This window comes from Propithecus coquereli, unplaced genomic scaffold (assembly GCF_000956105.1).
Source record: "Propithecus coquereli isolate 6110/MARCELLA unplaced genomic scaffold, Pcoq_1.0 Scaffold280, whole genome shotgun sequence".
NCBI classification, from domain to species: domain Eukaryota; kingdom Metazoa; phylum Chordata; class Mammalia; order Primates; family Indriidae; genus Propithecus; species Propithecus coquereli.
Genome location: NW_012148397.1, coordinates 4,342,193 through 4,354,253, shown reverse-complemented (window position 1 = coordinate 4,354,253; position 12,061 = coordinate 4,342,193). Strand labels below are relative to the sequence as shown.

Below are 12,061 nucleotides of genomic sequence, written 5' to 3'. Positions count from 1 at the left end.
AAAGTCTCTTGTACTACAGTGTATTTAATATAAAAAAAAAAAAAAAAAAAAAAGAAGTATTGCTTGCTGTCATCCTACTGCCATCAAAAGAATATGCTAGATCTTTTATGGAATTCTGATCATTCATAGAAGGGGATGCAATTTTCAGCCTGCTATTGCATCCTGGTAATGAATGCTGTCTGGTGTTCCAAAATATTAAATTAGAAAATATTACATAAGGCCTAAATAAGACAGCTTATTTTAACTTGGCTACTAAGACAAGAATCTGAAGAGCTAGCTACCAAGCTTCTTGGTAGAATGAAACCAGAAGAAATAGCTCCTGTTTCTTAGATACGCACAGTCATCTGCCGTATAACAATGTTTTGGTCAACGACAGACCACATACACCACGGTGGTCCCATAAGACTGTGACAGAGCTGAAAATTTCCTATTGCCTAATGACATCGTGATGATCCTGACCCTCTGTAGGCCTAGGCTAATGTATGCATTTGTGTCTCAGTTTAAAACTAACAAAAAATTTAAAAAGGAAAAAAAATTCCAACAATACCACTTTCCCTAAGTCCATATGATCCCAAGAGTGACTACTATTGCTGCATTATTTGACAGGAAGTAATGATGAAAATTGTCAGCAATTACATTCTATATATCCAAGGCTCAACAAACAGGCTCAAAAGAATGACCTATTTTAAAACCAACTACACTTCTGCACAGATAATGAAAACATCTTTATAACTGGCCCGATCACAATCTGCTGGGGGGGGGTGTTTACACTACATCCATTCAAAATAATTCCATGCACAGTATGAAGCAATGTCTTCCTCCACTAACACCAGCAATTGAGAAGCCCCTTACCTTCAGTATTTTACAAAGCAGGTTAACAACTAGACTTTAACATATGTAGAACATAGCAAACTAATTACCGAATCACATCTAAAGTCATATGACTGAGTAGGATGAGTAGAATGTTTTAAAACACTTAAAAGGAAGCATTTCTTTCTTATTTTAAATAGAGATTGAGCAAATTTCCCAGGGATAGGAGGTTTTCCTCTGTGAAGTAAGTTCAGGAAGGAAAGTATAATTACAATGCTCTCATGACTTTGAACTTAGAATGCACATTTTTAAAAGCATCTCACGATGCATTTCTCATTATAGGTTAAAAATAAAGTTTTAACTTAGTAATCTATACAAAGGCTTACACCATCCTATCCTATGACAGCAGGCCTTTGCAATGAATACATTCTAAAAGTTATATTAAAGAAATCATCTGGGCCGGGCGCGGTGGCTCACGCCTGTAATCCTAGCACTCTGGGAGGCCGAGACGGGTGGATCACTCAAGGTCAGGAGTTCGAGACCAGCCTGAGCAAGAGCGAGACCCCGTCTCTACTAAAAATAGAAAGAAATTAATCGGACAACTAAAAATATATAGAAAAAATTAGCTGGGCATGGTGGCACATGCCTGTAGTCCCAGCTACTTGGGAGGCTGAGGCAGAAGGATTGCTTGAGCCCAGGAGTTTGAGGTTGCTGTGAGCTAGGCTGACGCCACGGCACTCACTCTAGCCCGGAAAGCGAGACTCTGTCTCAAAAAAAAAAAAAAAAAAAAGAAAGAAATCATCTGGCTTTTAAAAATATATATGAAGTCCCAAATAATGATGATTGGCCTATCAATTATTTTCTTATTTTAAGAGAACTCCAAAACACCAAGATTACCTAAAATATCTTATACAAGGAATAAAATGCTAAAAAAAAAAAAAAAAAAGAAGTATTGCTTGCTGTCATCCTACTGCCATCAAAAGAATATGCTAGATCTTTTATGGAATTCTGATCATTCATAGAAGGGGATGCAATTTTCAGCCTGCTATTGCATCCTGGTAATGAATGCTGTCTGGTGTTCCAAAATATTAAATTAGAAAATATTACATAAGGCCTAAATAAGACAGCTTATTTTAACTTGGCTACTAAGACAAGAATCTGAAGAGCTAGCTACCAAGCTTCTTGGTAGAATGAAACCAGAAGAAATAGCTCCTGTTTCTTAGATACGCACAGTCATCTGCCGTATAACAATGTTTTGGTCAACGACAGACCACATACACCACGGTGGTCCCATAAGACTGTGACAGAGCTGAAAATTTCCTATTGCCTAATGACATCGTGATGATCCTGACCCTCTGTAGGCCTAGGCTAATGTATGCATTTGTGTCTCAGTTTAAAACTAACAAAAAATTTAAAAAGGAAAAAAAATTCTTGAAATAGAAAAAAGGCTTATAGGCTATTAAAGATATTAAGAAAGAAAATATTTTTGTGCAACCGTACAATGTGTTTTAAGCTAAGTGTTATTACCAGAGTCCAAAAATTTTTTTAAAGTTTTTTAAAGTTTATAAAGTAAAAAGGTAAGCTACGATTAATTTATTATTCAAGAAAGATATTTTTGATAAATGTTAGTGCAGCCTGAGCGTACAGTGTTTATAAAGCAGAACGCCCCAGGCCCTCACATTCACTCGCCCCTCCCTCGCTGACTCACCCAGAGCAACTTCCAGTCCTGTGAGCTCCATTCATGAAAACTGCCCTAGATAGATGTATATTTTTATCTTATATACCATATTTTATTGTGCCTTTTTTATGTCTGGATATGCTTAGATACACAGCTTACTACTGTGTTACAACTGCCTGCAACATCCAGCCCAGTGACACGCTGTACAGATTTGCGGCCCAGGAGCAACGGCCTCCACCACACAGCCACGCTGTGGAGCAGGCAGTACCTTCTAGGTTAAGCAGTGCACACTCTATGATGTTTGCGCAGTGACAAAATCACCTAACACATTTCTCAAAACACAGCCCCATCCTTAAGCAACGCGTGAGTGTATAAACACACAAGACGCTCCTCTGTATTTCTGACTTCCTACTTTAACTTAAAAAACCACCTGTCAACCATGCAACTTTATATTTTTATTGTGAACTGCTCCAACTTTACAGCCTTAGCACTTTAAAATAAAATGTTAACTTTGGGCTGAGGTCTTATAATTTTTCTTTTCCCATCGAGAGCTGACCTTGGTGTGTTAAAACTCAGTAAAATCCATTAACTCGATCCAAAAATAGACATCGAAAAGAAATAAACCAATGTTATTCACAAAATGCTTTCTTACGTCTTAAGAAATACAAAAAAGAAAGAGTGCAAGCTGCGTACAAATCAGGGGTTGTCACACCGAAAGTATACACACTTTAACACGGGGCAAGTTCATGATACACTCACACCATGGGGCAGAATTACCTGATCAAAAGACAAGGAATGGAAATGTAATTTGCCAACAGAAAAGGACTGCTAATGGACACGAATTTTTCACTTAACATAAAGGTATGTGTGACGCCTTGCTCCTCCCATTTTGTTTCTATGCTGTCTTACTTTTAGACAACGTTCAAGACACATTCTTCAGAAATTCCTATTAATACACAAGCAATCTGCTATTGCTACGGGCAACAATCTACCACCACAGTTCATAAGCCCAGGCCATCTTAAACTTCGCATTCAACAGTCAATGAGATTTGTTCCCACCTTGACTCTCCGTTTGTATCTTTTTAACTATACCTGCAATCTTTATGGCTACGGGATCCTCTGAAACTGGAACAAGCCCTTCTTTGGCTTCAACCTGCTTTTCAGAGACCAGGGGAGATGTGGTAGGAGGGGAATACTTGGTTTCCACGTACGCCACGAGCGAAGAGGAAGGAGGCTTAGAGTCGTGGAAGAGACTGGCCCAGGACTTGGGCTGGCTGACGGGCAGGGCGCCTGAGGCAGAGCCGGCGCCATCAGCAGGAGGTGAAGCGCTCTCGGGTTTAGTCGGGTCCAAGTCTGTGCTTTCCGTGGTGTGCAGCTCCACCCCGTTGGCAGCTGCGCCCTCCCCCGAGGATTCAAGTATTTGTCCATTGGCGACTCCAAGGTCTTCAGTAGCATCGGTGCCGACACAGGGCTGGGCCCCAGCTGTCCTCAACAGGCTGTCCCCACCAGCCTCTGCGGGGACGCAGGACTGATCAAAATCAGTCCCGTGGACCCCCTCGGGCTGCTCTGCAGTCCTGGTGTTGCTGCTGAGTGCTCCGGGGAAAGGACCATCAGGGACATGGTCACTGACGGAGTCCATGGAGTCCTGAGGGCCGTTACAAGTCCTGGGCGTAGGCGATGGAGGCACGTCGCCCACAAGTTCTGCGTCCTCCGTGCCCCCGCTGCTCAGCACCGCTGAACCGGCGTGGCCATTGACCAGGGCTTCTGGGGAAACACTATCTTCGCCACCATCTTTCAAGTAACTATAATATCCAGGTGGCCGTTTTTTCTTCTTTTTACGCTCCCTTTGTCCAAGACCACCTGAGACACTATCGTTTTCCAAAACTTCCGCCTCCACATTGGAACTGCTATCCACAGCCAGGGCAGAGCCTGGGTACTGGCAGTCCATGGAGCTGTAGCTGGCTTCCTTATCTAGCCCATCAGGGCTCGCTTTGGAAGTTGTACAACCAAGAATAAATTCGGGGGCCTGAGGGTTCAATGTGCTTGAAATACTGTAGCTGGGGTTTCTCTGCAATGTGTCATTGGGCTCAATTACTTCATTAACACCAAATTCGATCCTCTGGTATTCTTGTCCTGTTTAGAAAGAAACCAATTAGTTAAGAACACAATTCGATAAACTATAAAGGTACCAATAATTACTCATTTCCTTTTTGAAAACTAAAACCTTAAATTCTTTTCCTTAATTAACAAAGCTATGACATATTTTATTTCTGTGAAGCATTTGCTGAAAATAAATTACTACAAAATTATATTTAATTTGAGGATATGAAAAGTAGAAGCCTGTACTTATCTAACTAACTAAGGAAGATTTTTCAGAAGGTAGGCACTAAAATGAACTTGTAATGAAAAGCAAATAATATCCTGCCAGTTAGGACAGAGTGGTGGGAAAAAAAAAAAAGAAAAAAGAAAAACTTTTTGCCAGTTTGAAAATACCCCTCAAGGCCGGGCGTGATGGCTCAGGCCTGTAATCCTACATTCTGGGAGGCCAAGGTGGGAGGATTGGGTTGCTGCGAGCTAGGCTGTTGCCACAGCACTTTAGCCTGGGCGACAGAGTGCTACTCTGTCTCAAAATACAAATGCATAAATAAAATGAAACAAAAAAACAAAAACACCACACCTCAATGGAATCCGAAGTTTCCTTTATGCCTAAGATAAAGGAATACCTATTCTGAACAACTTAATTTTTAAAAACCATAACTAACTTAGGGACTTAAAACATTGTTTTATCAGCTTCTCTAGTTAGCGTGATTTTTAATTCCAAAAACAGGAACTACACAAAGAATCTTGTACATAAAAGTACTCTTGCAAATTATCCAGCTCTTGGTCTTCCTCCATTGATAATTTTAACTGAACTCTGAAAACTGGCCCTTATATTAACACAGGTAAATGTCCACCAAATGAATTCATATTAAATCAGCTCCAGAGGCGGTGAAGATACTTCCAAAAATACTGGAAGATAAAGTTAGAACTAAAAACTTTTAAGTATCTCTTTGGAAGCTTTGAATAAATACTTCCTCCCAGTTAACCACAATCTATGTATGTACATTTTTTCATAGTTCTTATCTCTGAAATTAGGTTATTAGAATCTATCGTGTCTTTCAACAGACATAGAGCATCAATGTCATCTTACATTTGATGAAAAAATTTCATTTTTAATGCAAAATTGACCATTTCTTCAAGTCTAGCTTAAGGGGCCAATTTTTTTTTTTCAAGGCATGTATTTCAAGAAAAGAATCATAATACCCAAAGTATGGTGTTCTCCTGCAGAGACCTGAATATATTTTACATTTTGGAAGGACCCTTAGAAGTCTTTTTGTAGAATACAGGCCCAGAGAGGGGCCAGTGAAGCCTCAGTTGGTAGGAAGGAGGAAGACGGGGGTCCTCCAGACTCTTAATTTATTTTGGTATCACAGCCTCCGGGGTGGCGGTGGGATCCTGCCCCAAACAACAGAAAGTTCCGGAAAAGAACTCTGCTGATGCTTATACATAACAGCAAGTTCACATATAAAGCCAGACAATCTGATTCCTTTTCTTTGTCTGTTTGTTTCTTTACTTTAAAAAGAATCACCAAAGAGAAACGAATTTGTTATTATACCTAGGGGGTGACTGTCCATTTTGCCTCTAGGCATCACCTGTTCCGAGGCGTTCTGAGGCTGCCGGTGCCACGTGGATGGAAACGGGTGCGACTGGAGAAGGGCACCCCACACACGGGCTACCCTTGTCAAGACTGGTGTACGTTGTGAAATCCCATTAAAAATCAGCATGCGCTGTGTCATGAGCTTATGCAAGACTGATGATTTCCAACAGACGCGGTGCCTTTCACATCGCAATTCTCAATCTTATCAGAACATAAAACATTCTAGAATGTGATGTGACATGAACGGAACCATTTCAATATGCTACGGCTATTATCGCAACATTTACCCCAAACTGTGCCTGACTGCGTCCCTGGAAGACAGATTCCTAGCCAGAACAGTTCCTCTTCTCATCGAGGAACGCACACTACGCACACGCTGTTCTGCACCGCACGGAAAGAGCTCAGAAAGAGCTCAGACGCGGCACAGTCTGCCAGGCTGGAGCAGGGAAGGCCTGCGAACTTGGCTCACGCGGCCCAGTCAATACAGTGGGAAGACAGACACTCAGCACTCAATCACGCAGGCAGTGGGCTAGCTGGGGGAAGGAGAATCAGCTCAAATAAAAATGACACCTGACGCATCATCTCTCAAAGTCTACCTGTTGCAGTACAGTGGCCTGGGGTGCAGGGGGTTTGAGAGGGGACATTCCAGAGGGAGACAGATTAGTAAGGCCAAGTCCCTGCTCAGGGAGTTTTACATTTACTAGGGAGACAAACATAAATGACTAAGGACAACAACATGGAGGAAAAGTGAGATGAAGCTATGAATAGCTTTATAAAAAGAACGCTTCCGGACGGGGAAACAATGATCAATTCCAATCAGAAGCTATAGAGAGGTCAGTGGAACTTAAAAGACAACGGAAGCTGGGTGGAGTGGGGAGGGGGTATAGGAACAGGATACCTCAACCCACTTAGGAACTATCTAAAAAAGGCAGAGGTATAAAGCGAATGCCGTGATGAGGTGCCCCTGCAGGCGGTTTGCTGTAGCTGGCTATGGTGGGAGGCAGCAGAGGAAAGCATTCTAAATCTTTCGTTGGACACACTGAGGGTTTATAACATTCCAGACACTCCACTGTGCAGCTGACAGACATAAAGAAATGAATACGGTCCCTGCCATCAGCAGCTGAGCATTCTAAGAAGGGAGGCAGACTCATGACAGCACCGGCAGGCACTGTGCCGCGGGACAAGCGCTATAAGAGAAATAGAAGTAATGGAAAAACAAGAGAACCAAAAAGGCTTCAGAGAAAAAGAGGCCTTTACACGGGCCTGTCACTAATCATGCAAGTAGGTGGCAAGATTCCAGTTATGTTTTTGGCAGAATAAAAGATGGACACTGAGGGAAGAAGAGTAGAGAATGGGGAAAAGGCCAAGAACCAGTGACGGAAAAGCGATGAGGCCCTGGGAGGAGGAGTGGGTGCAAGGGGCGGGGGGTGGGGGCAGCAGAACCCCAGAGGCAAGGTGGGGGAGGGGATGGTGACGTCTGGCCACCAGGAGGAGGGTGGGGCCGTTAACTGAACTAGAAAGAAGACGTGACGTGGAAGGGAAAAGGATGGAACATTTGTAAGAGTTAGATAAATGTCTGCCACGTGCTCACTATGTGCAAAGCGTGTCCTGACAGAGGGTAATCCCACCGACTCAGACGCCCGGAACTCTGAGACACCAGCAGGTAACAAGGCAGCTCGAGAGGCTGAGCAAGCCTGGCTCTGCGGTCCCTGGAGCTGCACTTACTTTCTTGCTCATCCCAAGCCATTGTAAGATCTGCTCTTTCCCACATGGTCTCCTGTATTACTGTTTCTTATAAACCTGCTAGTAATTTTGGATATAATCACTTTCTGATGTTACTATGGATAAAAAGTTTTGGTTAGTCTTTGCAAGGTTTATATTTAAACCTAAACTACAATTAAAACCCCTTTCATAAGTCTAGCCATGCTAACTAAACAGAGAATCCAAATCCAGATCCCTGGCTCTCAAAGAAAATGTTTGGCTTCAGCTTCTCAGAGGCCAGCAAGGCCCTTTAAAGTGATCCAGACTGAAATGTTGTCTAGACAGGTTTGCACTGTGCAAGGGCAGCCTGCAATAATTAAATGACCCTGCTCGTATGCCAACACTGAGTTTTTAGACGATACAGAATCACCGCATCTCAATAAGCACCATCTCTAGTAATCAGCTCAGTTGTCTGAGGCCAAAAAAAGTTTAACAGACCAGGAGGTAAGGAGGTTACCTGAGTTCCCAAGAGAGTCGGCAAGACTGGGACCTGAATGAATGTCAACTGCAAGAACAATGGATCCAAGCTGCCACTTAGCTGTACAAAGGACACATGCTCAGAAACTAGCCAGCTCTAGACCCAGGCTGCTTAGCAACAACACAAGAAAGCCCCCTTCGGAACTTCAGCATGTAGTTTTCAAGAATAACAACATACCTGTTGCACTGAGAGCTGTTAAAAAAAAAAAAGGAACTAAAGCCAGGCTTGGTGGCTCATGCCTGTAATCCTAGCACTCCAGGAGGCAGAAGCGGGAGGATCACTTGAGGTCAGGAGCTCAAGACCAGCCTGAGCAAGAGTGAGACCCCATCACTACTAAAAATAGAAAAAATCAGCTGGGTGTGGTGGCCCCAGCCTGTAGTCCCAGCTACTCAGGAGGCTGAGGCAGGAGGATCGCTTGAGCCCAGGAGTTTGAGGTTGCTGTGAGCTAGGCTGACTCCACAGCACACTAGCCCAGGCAACAGAGCAAGACTCGGTCTCAAAAAAAAAAAAGGAACTAAAAAACCACTTCCTAAACTAAATCTTGAATGTCTGGCATTCTGAAATACAGAATAGACTTTAAAACTAATTCATTAGTCTAAGAGATTCAGTGATTAAGTACGCTGCAGTTTACAGCAAAAACTTCAAGCTGTAAGGAAACATTTATTCAGAAAGCATGAACAAATGGGAAAACGATGTTTGCAGGTAGCCTGCCCACCCAGCCTGTACGGCCAGAATTTATGCCAGGGAAATAAGAAGACAACTAGCTTACCTTCAGGGAGTTTATCCGCAGCCTGTGTGCCACACAGCACTGTTCCACTGTACGGAGGAAGCTGCACGAGGAATCGGAAAACAGAGTTTAATTCAACAAAATGTTAAAACCCAACACATGCTATTTCATTAAGGCAACATTTCATTAAAACTCCTTATCCATGCAACTTCTTTTCAAGACATTACTTTTACCAGAATAACGCACATGAAGAGTCAGTAAAACCTAGACATTTAACTTAAGAAAAACACAATATAGTAATCCTTTCAAATTATTTATCACTATTAAACAGGTCTAAAAATGAGGCCAAAAAATCAAATGAACTCCAATGGACATGTAAGTCAGCTACAATAAAATGCTTACGATGCATCCTTCTTTTCACAGGATGTTAGTGACTGACCTTGAAGACCACGGACACTTTTGTTTGTCCCTAGTGAAGATGACTCTGACTGACCACTCACTGCAGCACAGCCAGCAGAGGCTGGGACCAGGTCGAAGGGCAGAAAGCAGAGAAGAGCCCACCAGAAAAACAAACCCGGGAACCCTGGCTCCCTTTTAACACAATGCCTTAAATAACTGAATTAACGGCTAGAAGTCACGTTGCTTGGAGAGAAAAGGCAAAATGGCAAGTGTCTGACCTCTTTGTAAAAAGCAGAAGAGTATATTAAGAATATCTCAAATTTTTGTTCTTCCTAGCTATTCCATAATATTTATTTAAGAGTTAGAAATGCTTCCAATGGACATGTTTAGAATAAGAAGGTTTAGGAAGGAAAGGGGTAAGGTAAGTGAATAGACAATTGCTACCTGAAGACAGAACAAAAGAACAAAACAGAACGATGGCACCCTGGTGCAGCATTTCTCCAAGTCTGCTCACTGCAGTCCGGCGCTCCGGAGCCTGGATGGGGTCCTGGGGTCTGCCATGTTCAGGGGCTCCAGTGATGCTCATGCCCACTACCGTCTGAGAACTGCTGCCTAGGCGGCTTCCTCAGCTGCTTTCTCCAATGAACCCTTAGCATGCCAATTCAATAATCACAGAGATAAAAGCGTCTCTCTTCAAGAAACCCAGTAAATCCTCTCTCCATAGAATTAACGACAAATAGGAAGCTGAGAAAACACACGGTGATTCAAAAGGAACCCAGCACCTTCGGGACTTAAGAGCTGCACGTACTTCTTCCACTCGGGGGCACCCCAGACGCATTCTGTGTGCTGAGATGGGCTACAGCTGGCCTAACCCCTGCAGTGCGAAGACCACTGCACACCGGAGCAAAAAGGTGTGTCTGCAAGGGCAGTGTGCACAGTGGCCACCCGTGTCTGAGGAAGCCGGGAATCCCATTCATGACTCCGTAGTCACAAAAGGCAGTTTAGAAACTCTGATACACAGAACGCCTTCTCTTTCTTTGTCAATGACACTAGGGTGCCCCCTGGCGACGGAAAGCTATGCTATTTTGAGGCACAAAGAGCATTTTCAATCACTGTATTTTCACAAAATCACTGTAACATCAAGAAATCGTCTTTTTCTGAGTCAAAACAAAGTTTTATAATCCCATATATCGGAACAAAGTTCTCTTCAAACTTACTGTATTCTGTTTTGCTTGGGGAAGAGAAGAACAGTGAAGAAAACCTTCAGACCTGAGAGAGTGCAGCAGGCTGGGAAGACTCACAACTTGGAGAAGGGACCTAAGCACTCGCCCACTTGAAAGCCCAAACAGAGAGCTGCTGGAACCCTGAGAGCCATCCTGCAGCCAGCCTGCTCTCCAAACACTGCGCCACGGATTGGGAATACCTGCCTGCACTCCCAGCAACACGCAGAAGAAAAGCCCATCGATCTATAAGAGCAAGCAGATGAGGCTGAGGACAAGCAATACCAGGTAGCACTGACTGGGTGCTCAAGATGCGCCAGGTACACATCCTGCTCCTCTCGACAACTTCAGGAAGTCCTGTTACCACGGACAACTGACCGATGAGGAAGCCAGGGCTGACTGTTCCGGTCGCACTGGTGTTACACCAGGGATCCAACAACAGACCACCAACAAACTCTGGGGTGACACTGCCATTTTCTATCAGTGTACCTAACACACTTGCTTCGATTTACTACTCTGATAAAACAGTGCAATTCCAAGAATTACTGAATGCTGGAATAAATTCTGGCACAGCAGAAACACGAGTTTCTTTTTCACTCTTCAGGCATGTAGCACCTTTCAATCAACAACGTCTGCCACACATAGGAAGCTTCTTGGTCTGTGGTAATCGGCTACATAAACATACAGCAGAATAGAAGTGTAAGAATGGTTCAAACTTGGCTCTTTATACAGCTATTTATAAGAATAAAAAATTTAAAAATCAAAGCAAAAACATAAAATTCCCCACACATATGCAAACTGAGCCAAGGTAAAAAACTGAAATCTATTAATAGTTATATCAAATACAAAATCTGCAAATAGTACTGCAGTCTTGTGAAGGCAATTCTTGGGCCCTCAGCTAAAAACATAATGTTCTGAAGTCGTCTTCGGAGGATGCTACTCTGAGTTCTACTCTGTCTAAAAGACCCTCATGAATCATGAAGCCTTCTTCAAAATCCCAAAAGACACCAAACTGAAAATTGTCTTAACTCTGCATCGGTACCCACACACATGCCCACAGCCTGTACTATCTTATTGTGGGCTTATTCATTTAGTAATAGTTGAGGTGTGTGTGTTGCGTCCAATGTGGAGATTCTGGAAACCTGGAAGAATAATGAACATTTCCTGTTTTTGAAATCAGTATCATGATTATGACCAGGGTTCAAACGTGCTTATTAAATAAGTTGACTATTTTTATTTATTAAATTCATTTTTAAATCACCGTGACTTATAAACTACAGCACAGGGCTGG

General features: G+C 42.9%; 1 protein-coding gene across 4 annotated transcripts in view; it reads right to left on the bottom strand.

Annotated features, from left to right (window-relative positions):
* Positions 1 to 12,061, bottom strand: part of USP10 (ubiquitin specific peptidase 10) — a 66,798-nt gene that overhangs the window by 24,567 nt on the left and 30,170 nt on the right. For all 4 annotated transcript variants that reach the window (XM_012648197.1, XM_012648199.1, XM_012648198.1 and 1 more), the window contains 2 exons: positions 9,194 to 9,254; positions 3,581 to 4,621 (listed from right to left, as the gene is read on the bottom strand). In XM_012648197.1, coding sequence (XP_012503651.1) covers positions 3,581 to 4,621; positions 9,194 to 9,254 — 1,102 coding nt within the window. The remainder of the gene's footprint in view (positions 1 to 3,580; positions 4,622 to 9,193; positions 9,255 to 12,061) is intronic.